At 36.9% G+C, this 24732-nt stretch overlaps 1 protein-coding gene across 5 annotated transcripts in view; it reads left to right on the top strand.

The window, feature by feature from the left end:
• The window catches only part of LPIN1 (lipin 1), a 79544-nt gene extending 55858 nt beyond the window's left edge, over positions 1-23686 (top strand). For 4 of the 5 annotated variants that reach the window (XM_079325940.1, XM_079325941.1, XM_079325944.1 and 1 more), the window contains 10 exons: positions 1886-1955; positions 4719-4811; positions 6106-6179; positions 8179-8323; positions 10408-10556; positions 12180-12266; positions 15035-15187; positions 16997-17111; positions 19192-19295; positions 20133-23686. In XM_079325940.1, the coding sequence (XP_079182066.1) occupies positions 1886-1955; positions 4719-4811; positions 6106-6179; positions 8179-8323; positions 10408-10556; positions 12180-12266; positions 15035-15187; positions 16997-17111; positions 19192-19295; positions 20133-20292 (1150 nt within the window). In that variant the 3' untranslated portion in view covers positions 20293-23686. Of the gene's footprint in view, positions 1-1885; positions 1956-4718; positions 4812-6105; positions 6180-8178; positions 8324-10407; positions 10557-12179; positions 12267-15006; positions 15188-16996; positions 17112-19191; positions 19296-20132 lie in introns of those variants that run through there. The other variant, XM_079325943.1, reaches the window with a different exon arrangement.
• The last annotated feature ends 1046 nt before the right edge of the window (positions 23687-24732 follow it).

Below are 24732 nucleotides of genomic sequence, written 5' to 3'. Positions count from 1 at the left end.
CTTCCACTTCTGCAAGGCTAAGACATTATTTTGTATGTTTATATTGCTGGCAGCAGGGCAGTGCTGTGGTCTAAGCAAGATGCAGCTTTTTTTGGGGGTCTTTAACTTGAGAGTTCCTTGCACCTTGCATACAGTGCAAGGAGGAGAGATCATGGCTTTGTGCTTAGAGAGGTTTGGCTGCCCTTAGTCAGACATGGCTCATGCATAGCTGATGTACCAGGTGATAGTTTGTGCTGTGTGTGCTGCAGCCTCATACCTGAGTCTCTCTGTGGTCTGAGGTGAGTCACTTACTGCTTCCAACACTGTTCTCTGATCTACTGCCTCTGATGGTAGTGTTTATCTGCCTAATGAATGTATTGGAAAGAGAGGAGACCTTAGTGAGGATCCTAATGTCATGTGAGCTTCATCTTCCCTGGACAATGTAGTTGTCCTACTGTCTGCAACAAGAGTTGAGCCATGTTCAGTTTATAATAGCAGAAGCTTGACATCCTGCAGACTACACCCCCTAAGTTTTATGTAATTCCCTGATGGAGAAACAGTGAAAAATTTTTTAAAAATGTGGCTTATGCTGTGATAAAGAGCACTATAATAAGGACTGTAGCTGGATGGATGTAGCCAGAGTTGTGGTCAACAGCTCTGTCCAGATGGAAGCTGGTGATGAGTGGTGTCCCTGAGGGCTCTGTCTTGGGACTGGTGCTCTTCAATATCTTTGTCAATGACACAGACAGTGGGACTGAGTGCACCCCCAGCACATTTGCAGGTGACACAAAGCTGAGTGATGCTGTGCAATCAACAGAAGCAAGTGATACTGCTATCCAGAGGGACCTGGACAAACTTGAGAAAAGAGCCCATAAGAAACTTACTAAATTCAAGTTAAAATGCAAGATGCTGCAGCTGGTTTGGGGCTATCCCAGATGTGAGTACAGGCTGGGAGATGAACTCATTGAGAGCAGCCCTGTAGAGAAGGACTTGAGGGTTCTGGGGAATGAAAATCTGAATGTGAGCCAAGAGTGTGTGTTTGCAGCCCAGAAAGACTGTCCTGGGCTGCATCCAAAGCAGTGTGGGCAGGTTGAGGGAGGTGATTCTGCCCCTCTGCTCTTTTCTGGTGAGACCCCACCTGCAGTGCTGCATCCAGCTCTGGAGTCCCCAGCACAGGAAGGACATGGAGCTGTTGGAGTGAATCCAAAGGAGGGACATAATGGTGACCAAAGGGCTGGAGTGCCTCTCCTATAAAGACAGGCTGAGAGAGTTGGGGTTCAGCCTGGAAAAGAGAAGTCTCTGGGGAGACTTCATTGTAGCTTTTTAGTACTTAAAGGGGACTTAAAAAAAAAGAGGGAGAGCAACTTTTTATATTGGAACAGTGATAAAATACAGGGGAACAGTTTTTGATTAAAAAAAAAAAAAAAAAGAAGAGAGGTCTAGATTAGACATCAGGAGGAATTCCTTATTGCTATAAGGATAGTGAGTTACTGAAACAGGTTGTCCAGAGAAGTGCCATCCCTGGAAGTGCTTAAGGCCAGGTTGGATGGGGCCCTGAGCAACCTGATCTAGTGGAAGGTGTCCCTGCCCAAGGCAGGTGAGTTGGAATTAGATGATCTTTAAGGTCTCTTCAAACCCAACCATTCTGTAATTCTGTGATGACTTGAGTAATGTGTGACAAATACCCTTTGTGCTCAAGGTCTAGCTTCCCTTGCATACCCTGAAAAATAAATATGGTAAATACCTGTAAGCATTCTGTGGAATAAGATGGTCTGTTATTACTAGTGCAGGAGGGAGTTTGACCTGTGCTTCATGGCTTTAGCTGCCAGGTGGTGAATACCAGGTAGATTGTGAACTGGGACTTTGGGATTACAAAATGCTGTAATTGTCTCCCTTGCATGCCCAGGTACTACAACTGGACAACAGCTGGTCCCCTGCTGCTGGCAATGCAGGCATTCCAGAAACCTTTGCCAAAGGTGAGATTGAACTTGAAGGCTGGTCAGAGGAGGAGTTTTGAAATGGTGCCACTGATTAAGGGAGGTGAAATGGGTTGTTGTACAAGAGAGTCTGTACATCAGTAAAACCACACAAAACCATTTGTCTGTCTTATGTTATGGCCTAGATAAGGACTAAGTTTGGTCTGTGAATAGTGTTTGTTTGCTTGGCTAAAGTTATTACAGCTATTTTGAAGTAGGAAAGCTTCTTTTTTACTTCATTAATATGGATTGTAAATATAAATTATATTGACCCATGTTGGTGTTTGCTGTAGCTGAATACTTGGTGTTTGCTTTCTGTTCTATATGTATACAGCATATATTATTAAATACAGAGAAATAACCTCAGTGAATAAGCTTTAAGTACTAGATGAGGAAGGCCTGCAGCTTGCAAACTTTTTGTTTCTCAGTTGGTTTTCATATCCCAGGTAGTTAGTGCCAGATGGCTCTGTGATTGTGTGACTGCTGTATGTGTTGTCTTATATAAATGTGCTGAAAAAGTTAGTTTAGTGCCATATGACCTGGTGCCATGTAGGTGCTCGTGACAGAAATACTGTAAATGTGTATAAAGAAGTAGTATCACCACTATCACTCTTTTGTGTCCTGGTTAGACATGTATTCAATAAATTTTTGAACCTAAACTTTCCTCCTGCCATTTGCAGTATTTCCCATATCTTTGGGATTGTGTGAATTCAAATGCTATCTCTGTCACCATCACTGTGGACTAAAAATTTCTTAAAGGCCCAGAATACTCTCTGCCAGTGTTTGTTTCTTAGTGCCACATTACCTCTATATGCAGTCATGTGCAGCTGCATGGTACCATCCCAGTATAAAATAAATTAAGCTTAAAAATCCCAACTATCTGGTAAACATGGCTTGAATATCAAAGATGTCATAGTCAGCTGCTTTGTGCATTACTAGTAGTCATCAAAGGTGGGATTCATTCCATGGGATTCAAATGCCCACAGAAGATACATAGTTATCCTTCTCTGTATTTGTTGGGTGCTCACACAATGTGATTCAGACCTTGATAGGTGCCTATTGGGTCTTCAGTGGCAATAAAAATAATATAAAGTAACTGCATTTTAAATTAAACACTTCAAAACCTGAGCCAGATGTCTTGGGTTTTGCTTAGGATGGGTAAATAGAAGAAGTTATTATAAAATATTTTTTCCACAATGTGACAGGAGATAGCAATTTTTTCAACAGCTTTATATTTAGGTCATTATTCATATAGGTTGAGAAAAATCTTCTAGGAGGGTGTAATTCAATGTGCTTGGGATTTTTTAATTGTTAATTTATACTCTGAATGCTGATAACTTTCTAGAGAGTACAGTTTTAATTTAGTGGAGAAGCCAGTATTTATAGAACAATCTGTATGATTGGAAAGGTTTACTTGGTTTGCTGTACCTCTGAAACTGCAATGACTCATTTATGTTACCTGTCATCCTACTAGTTTTCTTCATGACTTTTTACTTAGTTTTAATTTGCAGTAGTAATGAAACTAAGGAATTGAAATACTGAGATACTTTATTAATAAACAGAGTTTATGAAGTGTTTGAAAATGGAAGTTTTTACCAATATAAATCACTGATGTTCTGTAAAATACACTTAAATGCACATCTAATAATAAGCATGTGAATTCCCTCACTAAAAGTTCATAGGACATCTCCTTGAAGTTGTTGACATGTTTGAGAATCTCCTTGTAACCATTGTTCTTAATGGTTGCTCTCCATTCTCCATAGCTCCATCTGCTCCCTGTTTTCCTTATTTTGTTTGAGAATCTCAACTTTATTCCTGTCAGTTTTTTTCTCATATACTTTAGATTATATAGTGAAGAAAACCTATAGAAAAAGGGATTCATTGTGCCACACATTACCTGAACACAGCCCCATCTTAATTGCTAAGAGTTCTTTAAAGTTTTTAAATTTTTTTAAAAAATCATTAATCAATATCACAACTTTCTTTTGGTGACCTTATTTTCAGTGGAAGCTATCAGCTCAGAAATAGAGTGGCCAAGCTGTTCTAGGGTGTACCAAACCCTGTGGCCACTTTTACCATAATATTTTCCCATTCCATCTGTTCCTTATCTCTTAGTGAAAGAATTCAGCTCCCCCTGTTGCAGTACATAAAGTTCCAGTCATGGATATTGAAAGAAACTTTTCTACTGGTGTCCAGTACGTAGAACCAGTAAAAAGTAGAAAAAGTTTGTAAAAGAAACAATTCTAACATTTTCACTCAAATTCATAGTGTTATAATTCATAAATTCATAATTCATAAACTTATAAAAGCTAATAACTTCTTTGATTTATTTCTAAGCTGATGATTAAATACAAACTGTAAATAACTCTTGCCTGTCAATTTGTTATTGTGTTGCATGATGCCTCCTTCAGGAAGTGATTATTTTCTTTTTAATGTATAATTTGTACTAAATAACTTAGAAACAGCAGGTTCTCCATTCTAGACATTATACTAATATCTCTTTATGCTTTTTTTCTTCCTTGATTTGATTTGTTTTTCATTTTCTTTTTAAAAATACCATAAGTATTCATGCTTAAGTTACTTCAGAGCAGCTCTGGATACCATTAGATTTTGCTTTAGTAGAATTTATGGTCCACAGACAGTATGTTTACTTTTATTATATTTATTATCAGTTAAAATTGTGTGTTTGGCACTTTTTCATTTATGTATGTCAGGTTGTCCTTTATTTTGGGTCTTTTTTATGTTACCATCCATTTATCACAGGCAACTGTGGAATCTATCATGAGGGACAAGATGCCCAAGAAAGGTGGAAGATGGTGGTTTTCATGGAGAGGGAGGAACAGCACTATTAAAGAGGTAAGCAGAGTTTCCTGCTGGGTATCTGCATATTCATCCCTCAGAACTTTACTTCAGAGGGTAGTTTGGTGCTGAGTTTGACTGAGGATATACACATTAAACATGGTCTGAGGTCTGGTTTGTTTTGACTTCAGAAAGCTTTGGATCAGACCCTACCTGAAACATTTGCCTGAAGAGTTTTGGTTGTGCATTTATTTTCATTACACAGATTTGAGGCAGTAGTATCCAATGTGTTAAATCTCTGTTTGGAAACCTAGAATCCAAGAGTAGTGCCAGTAATTTAAAGTTTTCATGCAGATTACCTGTGTTTCTGCATCTTTCTTCTGATGGTCAAAAAGCAGACATGTTTGTGAGTAGTGTGAGCTACTCATAAAACTCAGCAAAATCTAAGATGGCAAACTGTATATATATGTTGGTTTGAAAGTCTTTTTAAGTTTCTTTTCAGAGCATTAGAAATTTGTGATAACAATCTTAAAGTCATGGGTGAACATTAGAAAACTGAATAAACCAAAGCTGTAAATTAAATATTGCTGTCTAGTAAAACCTCTTTATGTTAATTTGTACTGCTGAATCATTAGTACTCGAGGGGAAAAATTACTCCTAATATAATTTTATGGTTGTGTCTCAGTCAAGAACTTCTTTAACCTTGCATGAAATAGCCATTGTACTGATCTGTGGGCATGGGTTTCAGAGCATGAAATTTTAGTTTTATAGTTGCTTGAAGTTTTTAGGATTTTCTCTGGAAGTATTTGGTTATCTCTTGAGCTGTGGCAACTTTAGATGGAGCTATGTAAAGCAGAACTATTCACTATTTAAAAATCTTGTGTACTGACTTTGCACCTACTCAAGACAAAAGCAGTTTAGAAAGTTTTATTGGATTAAAGATCTTAATGATTCTATGAAAGATATTTTGTGGGGATTTTTTTCCTTCTCCCAAGTCATACTTTGCTTTCTCAGGTGAAATCTAGGTATTTGAGGTGCATGAACTGAGTAGCTATGGAGTTGATCCCAGAACTTCAATAGTACTAGATGTCAAACCTGGTATTTCTCAACTTCTTCCCTGCAAAACTAAATCTTAATTATTCTTCTGAGTTTTATAGTTGCAGTTTTTAGTTCTTTGTACTGCCTTTATTCTTTAAGGGTTTTATTTTGCCTACAAGACAAGGGGACAAACATACTGCTGATTTTCACTAAGTCTGTAAAAGACAGAATTTGATTTTCAAATATTTTTCTAAAAACATTTACTTTCTGCTCAACAGGAGATGCACAACTACTCATACTTGTATTTTTACAGGAAACAAAGCCAGAGCAAGGTATGAGTGAGAGTGGATTTACAGAAGACTCTTCACAGATGAGCAGGGCAAACAGGTATGCCTAAAATCATCTGTACCTGAAACAAGCAAGAGTTACCATTTAAAAATGAAAGCAAACAAAGAAATACTGTGTCAGCGAAATACTTTTAATTTGTTACTCATTGCACCACATAAATGCAAATGGGAGGCCCCTACCCATGGCAGGGCTGCAGACCTTGGGAGTGCACTCTGGCATTTCTGTGGTTTGGCTGACAGCTCTGGGACACACATTCCAGCCCCTTGAAAAACAAACTGTAATTGGAGCAGTTCTCCAAAGCTACATGCATTGCTCTAGAGTTTTTAAGGGAGCATCATAGATGAACCCAAGCTGGTTTTGGATCCCAGTTGCTTAAAATTTTTTATTTATTTGAATTTATGGCCTGACAAATTACTTGGTAACTGCAGATTTTGGAAAGTTAAGGGACTTTCCAGAGTGTTTTTCACAGGCAGTAGTCATGGTTTTTTGTTACTTCTTTCCAGGATTGCAGAAGTCTCTTCTTGTGCTCCTAACAATCTTACTATATAGCCAGAATCTCACCTTGGAGTGTTCTGTAACATGAGTTTTAGCTTGCTTTGGAGGGATGAGTTAGCCAGGGACACATCTCCTACCTTGTCCCTTCTCAGTGCATATAGATCTTAATGTAAAGACATCTTGTTTGTGCTGGCTGCAGTTACAGCTGAAAAGGACCAGATTCAAATAAGCTTTATGCTCACTAAGTGAGGTTCAGGGCTCACCCTTCTGAAACAAAAAGCTCTCATTCTTTATGATGGTTACAGTCCCAGCAGTCCCACACCCAAATGTACTGGAAGGAGGATTCTTCATTCTGTAGGAGATTAGCTGTTATCTCTGTTGCCTCTGAGACTGAGAACCAGAGTAAATTGGAAAGGCTGATTTTTCTTTTTAAGGCTGACAAGTGACACATAGGTCTGCTTCTTACATGGTTGTTTAAAGACAAGCTTTAAAGTGGGATTAGGAGTTCAAGCAGACTAGATTCTGAAATTGGTGTTCTTTGTTTGAATTTTAACTGGCCTTAGAAATCTCTCATTAAAATTTTTTTATTTACAAGCAAAATGTGAGAAGTGGGATATTGAATAAAGTTTTTGAGATCATGTCACAAAGGAAAAGATAGACTTTTAAATGTTGCTAGTCATGACATGCAGTACCTTGATATTGGGTCAAGACTTCCTAACATCAAACAACATCCAGGTGTGATTGAAATAAAAGGCCAAATATTAATTGTTTTAAAAATTAGATTTGTAGGATCTGAAAGAATTTTAACTTGTACCTACAGTGTCAGATTTTTTTTTACTGTAGAAAAACTTTCTTTCTGAGGAAGAATGTCCTTAATAAGTTTCTAAAAAAATGGTGGTACAAAACTAATCATTTCAATGTGTATTTAAATAGAATACTGTGAGGGAGCTCAGTTTTTTTTGACTTTCCATCATTGTATTCTGGAAAGGGTCATCCTGCAAATCCTGGAAAAGAATAATCCAGTTACCTGAAGTTGCTCATTGAAAGAAAAGGAGGCGTTAATTTGTATAATAAAACTTCCATAACCTGCATTTTTTTAAAATTAATTTTTAAATTCTTTGGGGAAGGAGAGAAGAGTGACAGAGAAAACCAGCATAACAAGTGCCTCTTACCTCTTTTGAGAACAGAGGATATTTTTTGTAGTTATGGCATCTAATGCGTTTTATTTTTTTATCATATGAGATTTATGCGTTAATATAGTACATTCATTTATAGTCATTACATTTAAGTAATGAAAACTGTTGTTATAACCATTCACCTGCCTGTAACAATCCAAGTTTGAATAATGGAGAATGTGTGAATGAAAGTTTGGTGGTTCATTGACATATTAAAACTCATTATATGAATGACCTCCTGTGAGACAGTACTTGGTAGCAGAGAATCAATGACTTACTTGGTGACTCACTGTTAATGCATTTTTAATGGACACTGAGATGCATTTACTGACATGATCACATCATTTTCTGTGTGTGCAATGTTCCAGAATAAAAGATGAATCTTCTTCAAGTGATGAAGACCCTAGAGCTGCCAAACAAAACCTCGGGTCATTACAAACCAGTTCCAGTCATCTCTCATCATCGTCTGGAATCAGTTACAAAAAATCACTTCGACTCACTTCTGACCAGCTTGTGAGTTAATTTTACATCCTTGTCCTGAAATGTCATTTCTAATACAACATGAGCCTTTACTGTTATTCAGGCTTCAAAGCTTAATTAGCTCTTATATCTTGCATTTAATTCTCAATCGTTGTATTTTTCAAAAAAGCCTTTTCCCTTCTCTTTTCTGTATTAAACATGAATATTGTTCCTTGCAGCAAGGGGTTTGGAGATGGGTTCTCATTTAGAAAAATATCAAAATTAAATTCCAGCATGTGTATTTGTCACTTGAATAAGTGTTTTGGAACCACATCCTTTCTTGTAGTATGTGAAACATATATATGTTAACAACTTCTCTTCTTTCTCCTTCCTCTTTTCCTTTTCTCTCATTTATAGGCAGATAATTAAATTTTGCCTAAATACAGTTTTCTGTTAGTAATTTCAGAAAGAGCTGCTTGTGAATTTATAATGAGGCCAGGCTATTGATTTCTTTGGAGCTTATTAGTTTCTTTGAAGCTAATTCTCTTCTCCTGTGATAGAGGTGTTTTGGCTAATGGTGACAAAACTGTTGCAGTTTTGTGTTCTGTATATTTCAATTTGATTTGGAAAAATGGGCTACTATAGGGAAATATTCTTGTCATCTTAGGGTACAGATAATTAATTTTCTGAAGGAAACCCACACAAAATGTACAGCATTTAACAGCCCATCACTCACTGCCTGGATAATTTGTAAAAAGTGCAGAGTTTTTCACAAGAGACAGATGAGATGTGTTGGTTATTTTCTGTTGCAAAGAGAAAGTAGGACTTACACAAATAAAATGGGACTTTTCAGTTTCAGAAAGCTTGAAGAAATTAGCTGAAGCTAAAGCTGCTCTTAAATTGGTTTCTTGATGAAATGCTGAGATTGATCAGTTACCCATGAGTTCTATATTCTCATATCCTTTTCACTTTTTAACTAATTGAAAAGTTGCAATGAAAGATAAGGAAGAAAAAGATATACTAAGAATATTAAATTCCTGCAGGTCTTGGAAAAATGAACAGCTAGGTTCACAAATAGAATCAAATCAGTAACTTCTTGCCCCACATGTCACTAAGGGGCACAGGAGAGAGTGAAGAGCAGCAAAGTGGGAGAGTTAAGGATAGTTAGTGTAAGCTGAAGAATAATAGTTCATGTGGTGTGAGAGGCTGATTATTGTACAAAAGAGATGTAATACTGTAGAACACAAATTCCCCTAGAAAAAAATCTTAATTTATGGAATGTTTTGTTACCCATATTTCTCTCTGCAAATGGATGTGTCTTTCAGAATGAGGAATGCCCATAGATGGCTCCTGTTGTATCATTTATTACTGTTTATGTGAAGACTTGGGGATTTTTTTTTTAATTCACCTGATTGTGAAACAGATTTTTTTTTTGTTTCATTTTATTCTGTTCTATAAATCAATGTGTAATATACACCACACGGGCTAAGCTTCTGCTGTTGTTATTTAGAATACTTCTTCTGAAAGCAATAAAATTTGTGTCATACTCAGTTCCCACAAAGTCTTCTAATTGTTCCATTGTATTTATTTCTTGTTACTGAAATCCTTCCTTACCCACAGATACAACTTATCTACATTCTTAAACCATCTCTATGCCAAATGTATTAACTATCCCATCCTTTCATAGATATATATATATATATATTACTTTCCTATTTCATGGGCTTCCTCCACCCCTCCAGATCCATGACTTGGGCTCTGTTGCACTCAGGATGGGTGGTCAGGACAGGAAAGCAGCATACCTGATTGCTGGGCACTCATTCTTCATCATGTAATGTAATTCATTCTTCACAAGTTCATGTAATTCCAAAGGTACTTTGCTTCCTGCAGCATACAATTTACACCACAGATTATTTTTCCCCCAAGGTTCTATCTCCCTGAGGCATGTATTGGGTCTCCCCATCCTTCTGCATTACCCCTCGAGTACACTCTAGTCTTTAGGCACTAACAATCCTACAAATGGGTTTGCCCCACCTTTCCCAGCCGAATACACCAAGGCAGTAATCACGTGCAGCTTTTACACTGTGTCCATTTCTCATGCTCAGTTTGTTGATCATCTTGCTGATAATGTCTTGCAGAAAAGCTTAAAGCTCAAGAATGGCCCCAATGATGTGACCTTTAGTGTTACAACCCAGTATCAAGGCACTTGCCGCTGTGAAGGCACCATTTACCTGTGGAATTGGGATGATAAAGTTGTTATTTCTGATATTGATGGAACAATCACACGGTGAGTTCATGAGCATGAGAACATGAGCCCTTCACATGCAAGGGGTTTCACCTTTAGTTTAAAGGAAAACATAATTAAAAGGGAATGTTAATCACAGAATCTTCTTACACCAGTGTCTTGGGATGTTTTGTTTCTTGTTTTTGGTTTTTTGGGGTTTTTTTAACTTATTTTTAAATTTGGATTTCAAGCAATACAACAATCTGAACTGAATTCTTAATTACGTGCCCATTATTTATCACCTGTTGGTGTTTCATAGTAATCTTCCCAGCAGTATTGGAGGACCTTCTGCAAAATCCTAACCTTTTGATTGTATCACACTTATAAATTAAGTAGTAATTAAAAGGAGTAATTAAATATGAAGGAGTAATTAAAAAGAAGAAACATGTGAATTTTGTTTTAAATGGCATTCCTGGGGTGATAGGCATTATTACTTAGAAGACTAGACTCCAAAATCAATGTCAGAACTAGAATCTGATAGAAGGTTTCAGATTAGCCCTTTGGGTAAGACTTATAATTTTGGAGTGACCAAAATGATTGACTGACTTGCTGGTTTGTATTTATTTAGTATATTTAACACCGAGGAAAACAACTGTGTGTGGAATGGGGAAAGCACAAAATAAAAATAGAAGCATTGTCTTTTAAAGTGAGATGTTTAATTTGTTTTGAAATCAATTTCTTGCAAAATCATACTTAGCTATATCTAGTTGGGAAAAAGAGCAAGGAAAAAATAATTTTTGAGAGCAATCTGAGGGAAAGTAAAACCCTTGATTTAAACTGAAACTTTCTTCTTTCTTGTGATTTATCCATTCTATGTCAAGCTTCTCACTTGGTGCCAGTGTAAATTAACATCTCTCCCCACTTTGCTTTCTTAAGCTTCAGTAAAGTGAGTGGGATCTATTCTCTCTGCTATTGATCTGCCCAGAGTTACTGAATCACTTCACCTTTCAATGCCAATGCAAATCCATCCTAAACCACTGCCCAGTATTTCTTCCTCTAAGATACAAGTTATTTGGGGTGTGGACTTCTTGCTGTGTATCTGTGCAGTGCTTAGTCAAGCAAGATGCTCATTTGCATTATTTGTTACAATAGTGTAAATAATTTTCTCTCATCTAAAGCAGGAAATATATCAAAACCAGAATAAATATTTCAAAGTAGTTTATACCTGACAAACTCCTGGCTTAATGTAGGGAAGTTAGTTGGAAATAAGCTAGAATGTGACTTACATCATACTTTCAGTTTCCCATAAACTTCCATTGTGGATAGGTTTGATTTATCTAGAAAACATTTATTGTAAACCTCAAGAAGCGTGCTTGGCACTGGTGGCCTCCCAGAAGTCTGGTTGATGGCCTGTGTGCTGTGACTTCTGTGTCATTTTTTGGGGCACAAGCTTACCCATCTTGGGGCACAGGAGTGATTTAAACAACATGGCCAAGGATGAGCATGTCAACCTGACTAAAAAAAAAAAGAAAAAGGAATAAACTAATTCTCTTCTGATGACAGTCCCTTACAGAATACCTTATTTTCATTTTCAGCTATCCAAGTAAATTAGTGGGATTTGTATTAGACTTGATTGTTATTATGTCTGTTTTTTTCAGTTCAGTTATATTGTTTTCCTTTATTCAGGTCAGATACTTTGGGTCATATTTTGCCAACTCTTGGCAAAGACTGGACACACCAAGGGATTGCAAAGTTGTACCATAAAGTGAGCCAGTGAGTATTCAGTAAATCTGTTCATGCATCTGTGGCTTCTTTGTGTTTATTCATTTGTGTGTAAAATTTTAAATTTCTCTAGGCTTATTTTAACCTATAGAGGTAACAGTTTCATCAGTATCTTGTCACTTCAGTGATGCTTACACAGTGTAAACATCTCCTGTGTGATATCCAGAGCAAAACCTGCTTTGTGCTAGCAAAAGCCCCCTATTTGTGGCTGATGATTGCTCTTCCAACCATCCCAAACAGATACAGACAGTTCCCAAGACTGTGGTAATTTGGATGAGTTATGCAGTTGCAGCAAGTGGAACTTTCTTGTAAACTGGGAATTGCAGCAGTATTAATTCAGAAGATGCTAATATACCTTCCTTTCACTCCTTGTTGAGGAGACTGTGAAATGCATAAAGACACTGGCCCAGGGTGGTCACTGTACTTGGAATTTCTCTTGCTCAGTTTGACTTACCTGGAGTTGTGCAGGGATGGAATCTAAAACATATGAAATGAGTCTTTGGGGCAGGTCCCTTTCTTTACAGTGAGTAGAAAGGGAGTTCAGTGAAACAGCTTTGATTTGAACTGTCTAAACATTGGGCTTCTAGTCAAGCAAGATAAATCTCATCCTTAAAGCACAACACAATGTCTTATCTTGACTAGAAATCCCCCAGTTTTGGATAATCACTGCTAATATTAGTTATTTTTTATATTAATAACGAGCTTCAAAGACACTGATGATAATGTGCTGATTATATAATTCATTTTATTTCTGTATGTAAGTGTTGCTAATCCAATGTTAAATTTCAAGGTTAGAAAGGATCAGTTTTAATTGGTTATTAAAACCGTGGGTTAATTTTGAGAGCAGGTGGTAAGTAAAAGTTTCTTAAAATGCAGTTTCAAGTTATTGAAATTCAATAAGGACCATGCTGTGAAGGGCCTAAAGAAAAGGCTTTAGCCTGGCAATATCAGTGTTTTAGCTGCTGTATTACAGCCCAGTAACTGACCTGCACTTACATCTGCTGGTCCACAGTAATAAACACCTTCCATGCCACTGGAGCAGGTAAAGGACTTGGATTCATCATGTTTGCTTGTGGATTTTCCATCCTGTGTAATTCTTGGAAGAAGATATACTGGGATCTAACCATGTTTAGAAAAAAATATTTTTTCCCAATAGCTGTTGAGGAAGCATCAGGAAACAGTATCAGCTATAGTAGTAGGAAATAGTATCAGCTATGCTTTAGGTCAGTTAATGTTGTTAACATCATATCCAGTTATGACCTAAAGCAATTTATTCCAAAACAATGGGGATGTTTCCTCTGATGAATATGAACAGGAGAGAAACAATTAGACTGTACCAGCTCCAGTGTGTTGATGTGTGGGAATGCCTATGGGTGAGCAAGGCTACTGAAAAAGTACAGGTGTAGTGTTGATTCCCTGGATACATTTTGCAATATAGTCAAGCCATTGTGTACACAGGGAGATCAAAGACAGAGTATGGGGATTTTTGTAATTACCCATTGAGAGAAAAAAAGGAAATGAGGAACAATGAATTGGTGTTTGAATGGGTTCAGATGAAATATCTGATTTTAATTTTTACAAGGAGGATTAGTGATTGTTTTCTTTTATTACAAGAATGTCAGCTTTTCTTATATATATAAATTAGCATATATGTTTGAAGAGACTCTGGTACAGATCACAACTCTCTTCTTAGTTAATCTGATTTGTTCTGTGTACTAGAGTTATGCTAAGGTTAGTTTATTGCTTTTTGTTTGACATGGATGATGAATTATAAATTATGGATGGTGGAATGTAAATTATGCCAGAGACACTTGTCTGCACATTAGACATACATGCTCACAGAAAAGACAGGACAGACTGGGAATTCACATACTGAGTTCTGTGTATAACCTCTGCATTACATTTGGAAAAAAAGTTAATTAATTTTTTTAATTGCAGTTGTTATTTCTGTGCCTGCCAGCATTATCAGTTGTTAGGGCTTTGATGATCATAAACATAGGGGCAAAAAATAGATTTGAGTCATGTTGGGTTTCAAATTACAGAGTTAATTATGTCGTGGCTAGATATTACAGCTGAACACCATATAAATGCTTTATAGTTATATCTAATGACCATGCGTGCCCTGAATACAGTATTTCTTTGTTTTCTGAAAAGTAATTTTTAATAGAGATTGAAAAGTAAGCTGCTATTAAGTTGACCTAATATCAGAAAGGATTCTGTTCTGTCATAAACAGAATCAAAGGCAAGCTGTGCCTTATGCCAAAATTTAATTTCAGTGTCAGGTTAAAGATTGCTTCTCATCCTGTGTTTTGAAACTCAAGTTCTTCCAGCTTGAGGAAATATATTAGTGCTGCACATCTTTTTTTGCAGAGGCAGGAATGCAGCACTGTTAATACAACAAAGGCCAGTATATCATTGCGTGCTTTATGCCAAGTGTTTTCCTCCTTTCAGTTAATTCTGAGAGTGGTTCCATCACACAGGGGTGGAAAGGTAACCTTAAAGAGTCATAAGTCTTGAGAGGAGCAGAGATAAATGAGGTCTCTTAGGTGTAATTACTAAATGCAGCAGGGCTACATGGGTTTTAATTATCCAGTTTTCTGACATAAATGCTTTTATTCCTTTTAAGTTAAGTTTGGGTTAAACATAAGCCTTTTTAACAGCCATTATTTGATTCATGTAAAAGTAAACTCTCAAAATTATTAATATGTAAACACCTGCTTTATTTTTACAGTAGTTTCTTCTTTTATATCTGCTCACAGAAATGGATATAAATTTTTGTACTGCTCAGCACGAGCTATTGGAATGGCAGGCATGACCAGAGGATACTTGCACTGGGTCAATGAAAGAGGAACTGTGCTGCCTCAAGGGCCAGTTTTGCTAAGTCCAAGCAGCCTCTTCTCAGCTCTTCACAGGTAATGCAATTTTGCTTTTACAGAGAAGGAAACTGAGGTTGGTGGAAGCTGAATTAACAGGTTTTTTTTTAAGTGGGAGTGCTTGAAACAATTAATTTATTTTATTTTTCACATATTGATGCAAAATTTAATTAAGAAATTTTGTTAGACCAAAATTTAGTAGTTACTCAATATCTGTTTTTTGCCTAGTTTATATTTTAAATGTATATTAAGTGTTCACTGTTTGCCAGTAGGTACTGCTTGGTGACTTCATGTGTTTAACATCCCGTGTTCATATTTGCCTATGGGAGAAATGTAGATGTTTTCATAGCAATGACTCTTTTCCTGTAAGATGTTCCTGTTGGCATAAGTGTATTTTTGTGGAAGGTTATTTCTTGGTGGGTTTTGAAGAAATTAATGTGAATATGAAATGAACTTTTTATATTCCTGAGTGCACTGTGGGATTTTGTGAGGACAATGTTATCTTTTCTAGGTGTTGAACTGTGGTGAGTGAATAATAACAGCCCAGATTATGAATATTGTACCTTCAGCCTAATTCAGTGAAGCATGTCAAGTGATTACTGAAAATATTTTAAGCTGTTAAAAGCTGCTGTGACAGGATATATTTCATTAGAATTTTTAATGGAAGGTTGTTCATGGAAGATGTTCTCCTGATTGAGTGACATGCTACAGGCTGTCTTACCAGTCATGTTCTAAATATAAGAAACCATGAAGGTATTACAGTGCACTTCTCAGACTGATTAAATAATAAGTTCAGTAGAAGGTAGTTACTGTTATACTCCTTGTATCTAGAAATACATTTAAAATTATATCCTTTTGGTATCTTGTTGACTTAAGGAATGCCTGTCTTTCAGTGTACACTATTGTAATGCTGAGGTGTGTGGGCAATAAATTACTTCATTGTCTTATCCATAGATTTAATCCTTGTAGGTTTGAGATCAGGTGTATGTGACTGAGGAAAAGTGGTTTAATTCATTTTTTTTGCGCATTCTCAGACATTCATTTATACATGGATCTGCTGTTCCAAAGGGCTGCTTTACTCCTATGAAGCTTCTATATTATTCACATCTTCCTTGACATATGTGTTGGTGCTAGGATCTTGGATTCTGAGCTTCTTAAGTGCTTTTGTGTCATGCTGGCATCTTCCTATGTTATGGGAACTCCAGACTCTGCCACCTGTTCAGTCTTCTTGCCAAGAGAAGCTGTTGTGAAAGGGCTTTTGCCCAGAGATGAGAACTCCTCTGTTCATTAATGAGTTCTCTATTCTGTAAGGAGCAGCTGAAAAGAAATAGAAGATTCATTTATTCCTTAACTTTTGCTAATTAGCAGTAGTGGAGAACCTGACTGTAATTCTGTCTTAACAGGCTGAGGTGCTTCTAGCACATATGGTGATGGCAATCCTTTTAAAAATAAAATTTGAAAAAACAGCACCATAAACAGTGAGGGCTAATGTAATCTATGAATCATTCTGCAGTTCTCAGGAGGCAGTTTACTTGATAAGAGTTTATGCCTCTTAAGGATTGATTTAGCAGATACTCCCTGTAATCCACTAGCCTTGCTCAGTAGCTATCATAGTAGCTATCATGTAGGTTTCAATAGAAGTTACCTTGTTTCATTTATTTACTGTACCCATTATGTAAATTTGGGAATACTGTTTTATCTTCAATCTGACTTCTAAAAGATTTATTGGAAAAGGGTGGATGCTATGCAGCAGTATCTAACTAGGTGAAAACATTGAATAAAGAAGATTAAATAGTTTGTGATGTATTTCATGTGTATTTATTCAGTTTCCCTTTTTTATTGTTTCAGGGAGGTCATAGAAAAGAAGCCAGAAAAATTTAAAGTTCAATGTTTGACCGACATCAAAAATTTGTTTTATCCTAACACAGAGCCCTTTTATGCTGCTTTTGGAAACAGACCTGCTGTAAGTAGTAGCTGAATTTATTTCTATTGCAGAGAACAGAAACGTTGCTGTTATTTCAAGATTTAGTTTATTAGAACTTAGAAGCTTTAAATGAGAATTAGGAACATTCTATTAAGCCCTGTACAAAAGAAAATATTAAGGCTCTTCCTCAAAAATGCCATGACTAGGATTCAGAGATGGAAGAGCAACAAAGTAATTTGGTTATATCTGCATAAATTATCAGTTAAGCTTATGTGGAAACAATGATCTCATTTTAATCCACACAGATACAGTATCAGTGAGATACCTGTGGGCAGACAGAAAATATTTCAGATTAATATTGGTGGAACTTATATTTCAAACTCTAAGTACACTTAAAAGATCTTGAATGTCCCATTGAAGTCAAAAGGTTCTACTCTGTATGGAAAGTGATAAATTGGACATAGAAAAGGCAAGGCATATCTCTGTCACCCATTGGAAGACTGGATATTTGGGCTGTAGATGGTTCCTGCTCCTGCCCTGGTGCAAAGAATGCTGTTCTGCATCTAGGAAAGGAAACAGACACATGGGCTTGGGCTGAGGGAGTACCCTGGCATGTGATTATTCCTTCTTTATGTCAGAGCTGACAGAGGTCCTCCCTGTCCCCTTGCTGTATTGTTATATTACAGGCAGCTTAGTTTCCATTATCAAGGCACCTTTAAACATATGATTATGAAATAACGTTTTAAAATCTTCTGTGATGTTGTACTATGGATAATAACTACCTCTAGTTCAGTTTTTGAACCTCAGGGAAACATGCATTGAAATAATGATTTTATTCAATGAAATTTTAAGTAAAACAGTAAGTTTCTCTTTCTAAAGTAATTACTGGTAGCTCACTCCCATGCTTGCTGTCAGAGTACAGGCTTCAGGTGTGTGATGTGCCATGGGCTTTGTATAGCTCAGGATCACAGCTCTCTCAGTCTTCTGCTCTGGGTTTTCTGTTGTTTTTCTGTTTTGGTTGGTTTGGTTTTGTTTTTGTTTGTGTGGTTTGTTTTTTTTGTTTGGTTTGTTTTTTCCAAGAGCAAATTCAGGGAAATATTTTCTGTACACATGGATGTTACAGGTGTAGACAGTGCATGGACTGCCATGATGCTGAATTCTTGAAGTGGCTGCTCATCACTTTTGTGCAGTTACTTATTTTGTTTTAATAATCTTTACAATATAGATATAAAAAATAAACTTTGTGGCTTCATTAACATTCCAGTTTTTTCCCATTTTGGCTTTTAAAACCATAATTTATATTAGCAAAATGGAAATTGGTTTTGCTCTGATCTTCTGGGAGATACTTTCAACTTTGATTTTGTCAAGCTCTTCTTTAGAACAGATGAAAACTTACTGTTTTCCTTAACAATCTGAATTTCTTAGAAGACATTCTTAATTCTGACTTCTAATTGTACTTCCCATAATTGTATCTGCATTACCTACTGGGGCTCACTGCTGCTGTTTTGGCATATATTTCTTGCTTTCCTTCTTTTCCCCTTGCTCTGACAGAGTATGAATATGCCAAAAATCTGAACTCAGAAGCTAAGTGATGGCTTTAGCATAGATATATTTGTTGTGAATTTTGTGACCTTGTCCTTAAAAAAAGAATTCCTTAAATGTCCTTAAAAAATGTTTTATGTGTCAGTTACATTTAACTTCTGTAACATACTCTGTTTAACCTCTGTTGTAACATACTTGGTACAATGCACACAGGACATTAAATATTCTCTGAAAGAAAAATGAAGGTTCTAATGCTTTTACATCAAATGTCATTAGTTCTTTACTGAATGTTATTGTTGTGTCAAGGAAGTTGCTGAAAAGATGAACATGATTTTGATAGTTTAAACTGAAGTGGCAAACTTCTTACCTAGCAGCAAATTGTCTGTTTGATGAACATTTCAATAGATTGACTTCATTTGTAACATAATGAAGAATTTCAGGCAAACAATAAGTAGGTAAATTTAGTACCAGTTCTGTGTAAATATGTTCTTTTGTGTAATATATTACAGCAGGATTACACATAATTTTGCAAAGGCAGAATCACAATTTTTCTTTTTTTCTTTTATATTCTTTTTAGGATGTTTATTCATACAAACAAGTGGGGGTTTCTTTAAACAGGATATTTACAGTTAACCCCAAAGGAGAACTTATACAAGAGCATGCAAAGACAAACATCTCATCGTAAGTAATCTCTTATCCCTAACACTTTATGGACTAAATTAATTTGCTGTGCTAACTTATGACTCAAGTTGCCCAAAGATCCATTCAATTTTAGTAAATAAAGATCCTTAGAATACTTCAAACAAAACAAAAAAGTTTTAGAATAAAATACGTATTATCTACTTCCCTTCAGTTAAAGTTACAAAAAGAAATTTTTTGGCATTTAGTATCATATATTCCATCTACTTTAATCATAAAAGATTTAGAAGTGGATGATTTAGTCTGCATAAAAATGAGACTCACAGATTTGCTGACGCCATCTGCCTCTTCCTGGCCTTTTCAAAATTTCCTTTTTCTGGATCTCCTATCTGGAAGAGCCAGAAAACAAAATCTGAAGAGAGGGTCAAGTGCTTCCAGCAAGTTGCTTAGGCACTGGCAACCCCTAATAGTGGAATGGCTTTTAGTGATGTTAAATGTTGGTGTCCTTAATTGAAGGGGAGCCATATGTGTATAAAATATGAATAATCAGTTGAGCAGGGAGCTGCTTGAGCCAGGCTGGACAGAAATGGAGAAGCACAATGTGGTGCCTGAATATTTTAGCAGGTGATCTGGGTGTAAAATGGCATGTTTATCACTAGGTGAGTATCATTTGTTAGAATGAACACATTAGAACATTTCTTATCCTTCCTGGCAGCTGTGCACCAAAATTAAATTTAGTTTTATTCCTTTGAGGTGTGTGACTTGTCCACCTTATGTGTTTGTAAATGTAGTCATGCCTTAGTGGTTGGGGACTGGAAAAAAGTTTAAAGTAAATGATCTGAAATGGGTCAGCATTCTTTTAATTCTTTTATTTTCCAGCTATGTCAGACTCTGTGAAGTGGTAGACCACATTTTCCCTTTGCTGAAAAGAAGTCATTCTTCAGACTTCCCTTGTTCTGACACCTACAGCCAGTTCACCTACTGGAGAGAACCTCTGCCACCGTTTGAAACTCAGGATGTACATCCAGCCTCATCTTAACCCCATCTCCAAATTGTTGGTCTCACCTCAAAGAATGGGTTGGCTTGTGTTGAAAGGGCACCACTTGGCTTTTGCTGTTGGCAGTTCAGTTGGAATCTGAAGTTGTGAAGTTGTGAGCATTGTATTCTTCCGTTGTGAGCAAACTTAGGAATGCTTTTTCATAACTAGTCGGGTTTCCAGGCAAGAGGAGTCTTGCTTGGAATAGGATTGCTTTTCTAGGTCCTCTCCTGGCTCCTCAAATTTTGCCATGCACTTCCATCATATAAGGTCAACTAAAAGTGCAGTGATGTTGGCAGTTAGACATGCCATAAGGTTGTAAAGTGATTCCATGTCTGTTCTGCATCACTGAAGCCATCTTCCATCCTGTCAGAATCCCTTGCCTGGAAGGCAGCTGAAGGTGCTCACCATTCCTGACATGATCTGGTGACACAGGGATTGCATCTATATATCAAAATTCTCCTCTCTGAAGGAGCAGATGATTCTTCCCCTCTCCCCTTGTTTGACCAACAACTGTTTAAGAGTTAATTACTGGTCTAGATTCTCAGCAGATGTAAATCACTGTAGCTGTCAAAACCAGTTGAGCTGTGTTTGATTTATTCCGGCCTGTTTTGACATGGGACATTTCTGAGGAAATAAATTATGTGTGATCTAAATAGAAAGTAAATTAAATAGGATGGGCAGATTCTTCCAGTCTCTCTGAGTTTGAGGACTATCATGCTTCAAGAGTAGCTTTTTGGATGAAGATAACTGTTCAAGTGGAAGATACAGGCCACTGTGGATAATGCCCACCTTACTGAAGTGGGTGATTGTCATTAAACACATCTTTCCCACACACAGTGTGCTGAGGTTGAAGATTTTTTACTGAGCCAAAAATAGTAAGGATTTTATCAAAATGGAATTGTTTTGTTTGAAATATTATTTTTGGTTAAAATGTGAATTTTGATGCTGGTGAATGATGCATCTCAGGTTTTTACTGTATGGTTTTTTTTGCTTTGTTTTGTATCATAAAGAATGGATACTTTTAGTGCAATTTACTCTCCTTTAAGGTAATGAAATCTCCTCATTTTTCTTTTTTTTTTCCTTATTTATCCAGACACAAGCTGTAGATATTGCTTTTGACAGCCTTAAAACTGAACTGTGTGCACAAAAAGCAATACTGTGGATCAGTTGATGACATTTTCCAAATGGTCTGCCTTTACACATTGTGGTACTTAAAATATGGACTCCAAGTGCCCACATGCCAAATGACTTCAAATGTGTTGTAGTTTGGAAATAAACTTTATTTTTCCTTTTGAAATATAATGAAAAGTCTAATTGCTTTCTGAATGCTGAGAATGGCATCATGGGCTTCTATGTACATTGTATTTCAATATGACTGGTGGTTCACAAGCTGTGGTCTCTACCAGCTTGTGATCTGAGGCTGTAGTACATGTTTTGCAGCTGCTTTGTAGTGTTTTCACTTAAAAGTTTAATAACAGGAAGGCAGAGTGGTCCAGAAGAAATTTTAAGATGTGATTATACTTGGTTATCACCCAGAAATTTGGAAATGGCTGCTGTGTCACATTTGTTCTGTAATAACCAATTCTGGTTTTGCATGTCAAGAGTGATAGCAATGTAGATAGGATGGTAACTGGTAAGGGTTTTCTAAGTCTTGCTACTGAAGACTTTATCTGAGATATTAGTGGGCCAATTTATGATTTCTCTGTGCCTTCAATAGTAATGAAAACAAGTGCAATGCTTTACACAGCTGCAGTGTGCAGTGGAGAGCCCTCCTTAAGTCTTCCTTTCACATGAATGTTGTTACTTCAGGCAAGGTAAACGTCCACTTCGGACATACCAGGATTAGACACAAAGAGCAAGAAATGAGTGTTTGACAACCCAGAACTGTTGTGTTCTCTTGAAACTTTAAAGAAAATGTGAATATCTTTTTACTTAAAGGTGTAAGAAATATGAGGTGGATTTTCTGAAATACAGTCAGTGGGGATTGCAGATTGCCAAACTGAGATGGTTGCATCTCTAAATATAGACACACTTTCCTTTAGTTATCTATTAATACTTGTCATTAATGATTGAATAAATGGATGAATGTACTAGCTGCATCCTATTTAAATTCAGTTTTGGTAAAGGCCTATTTCAAGCCATTTATTATGTAAAATATATAAAATACAACCAACCCTTCAGTGAGATGCTGTCAGTTTTGTGGTTTTTATCCTTAACAGTAGTTAAAATCTATTTTCCAAAGATATTACACACAGAGCTCCCACTAAAAAAGATGGTCCCTGAAAGTTCTCCACAATTAAAACCTGTGATATATTTATTTATAACTTAATAAATAGGCAGTCCAGGGTTGTTTGTTGCCTTTAGTATTTAGAAACAAATGATAGTGTGAATGAGGAACTGTTTTAATTCTGGCAGACTGTGGCCACAGTGCAGTGCTGGTACAGGTAACTCTGAGGTGCTGCAGAATCTGTCCCAGGGTTTTTCAAGATTTGGTTAAACAGGGTTATGGCTGACTTGATCTAGTGTTGGAAACCATCTGCTTCAAGGCTGAAGTTGGACTGCATCACCTCCAGGGGTCCCTTCTGACCAACTTTTCTGTGATTCTGTGACGTTCAGCACTTCACTTCTGAGTTGCTGCATCCCCCTTTGTATCTGAAATTGAAGTATAGCTGAAGTATAGTATTCCTGAACAGTGTCAGGAATGTGTCGCTGTAAATTTTATCAAATTTACTGACAAAAAAGACACTTACATGAAAATCAAGGGTTTGACCTGCTAGAAGCATCACCATACTTTTCCAGAAAGTATAAGACATTTTGATTTGGTAGCTGAATAATTTTAGCATAATATTTAAACTGCTTTGTTAATTCATATAGAAGAAAAAGGTATGGTTTAAAAAATTGCTACTCTTTCTGTGAAAGAGAAGAATCAACGTTGCTCACGGTGTAGTGCTGGTTTTTTTACAGAAAGAATATGTTAACAGAAGTATGCAGACACATTAAATCACAGTATATTCTATTCATAAAATGCACAAAAACCAGAATATGCAGCAGTGAGGAGTGACTAATGTTTATTTTCTTGGTGCTGATGACCACACCACTCTAGCTGTGTCATGGGAGGGAAAGAGAGTTGTGCTTGTGACATCAGTTATGCTGAAGATAAAATGTTACTGCTGTAATTTGGGGAAGGAGGAGAAAGTGGTATTGGGTATTTTTTATTTGTTGATATGGTTTGTTATTATTTGAAAGCTTATTTATATACAGTGTTTATTCTGTATATGTATGTGCTACTGCAGTGATGAAAATAGTTTTAACACTTCATTTTGATCTTCTGAATGCAACAAAGGTAGAAATATATATTGTAATAAAGGCAAAAATAAATTTTTCCTGACTTTTCTGATTTTTTGTATTCTTTGGTAATGGCAAAGTGCTTTTGCAGAACTGCTGAACCTGTAAAACATGGCTTTTGTATCTGCAGTCTCCACTGCCTGTTTCTTGCTGAGGCTATGCAGTGTAACTTACATTATTTTGGCTGTTCAGCTGCAGTGGTTTACCCAGAGCCTTTTAAAACTGAAAGAGTTTACTGAGGGAGATGGGGCCAGGATCTGGGCTCTGGCTCTTCTGGGACATGGGAACATCACCTTGGAGCCAGGAGCAACCAGACAGGAGCTGGAGCATATTGGAGCAGTCAGAAATCCTACCCCACCCCAGAACCTTTTGAATCTTCCTTTTTTCTAATTCCTAGTGTGACCTAAGCAAAAGCTGTCCTTCTGTTTTGAATGGGGATGTTGTGGCAGTGAGACCAGATAGCCTGTTTTTGGGGAGTCTCTTCTTTGACTTAGGCCATCCTGCTGGGAAAAAGCCAATAACCTTTTTTTCCTCCTGTCCCTGAGAACACAGTGCTGCCTTTTGCTCCCACTGCTGGGTTTGCTGAGCAGACTCACTGTGTGTAGTGATACTGCCAGGCTCATGCGTGCTGGTACAACAGCAGAGATGTTTGGGGTTGATAAGGCACTGCAGCATCTCAAGTTCTCTGTTAAAAATACAAGAGCAGCTGTATTTGGGCAGCCTGCAGTCACTGCTTCTGCACTCCTCTATTTTCTATATGTCTCTGCCTTGCATAAGCATTTACCCTGGAGCTCTGGAGACAGACTTTGAAATGAAGGTGCCCTTTTAATTACAAGTCAGAGAAATGGTGCTTTTGCATCAGTGAACCAATTTTTATAAAGACACATTCATTGCTCCTGGAATATCCTGTCAATATCCCATTGACACTAGAGATTCAACAGTCTGAGGGAGGAAGCTCCTTAGGAGATGAGACCATAAAGTTGTTTGGAGTGGGGGGTCTTTTGATGCCATGGGGAAAGTAGTGAGTATTTCCTGAATACTGCATTTTCATCCTTAGAAATAGATAGCCTTAATTCAATATGCATTGCACATCCC

Source organism: Erithacus rubecula (genome assembly GCF_903797595.1).
Source record: "Erithacus rubecula genome assembly, chromosome: 2".
NCBI lineage: Eukaryota > Metazoa > Chordata > Aves > Passeriformes > Muscicapidae > Erithacus > Erithacus rubecula.
Note: the sequence above shows the minus strand (reverse complement) of the source record. Positions and strands in the feature narration are given on the sequence as shown.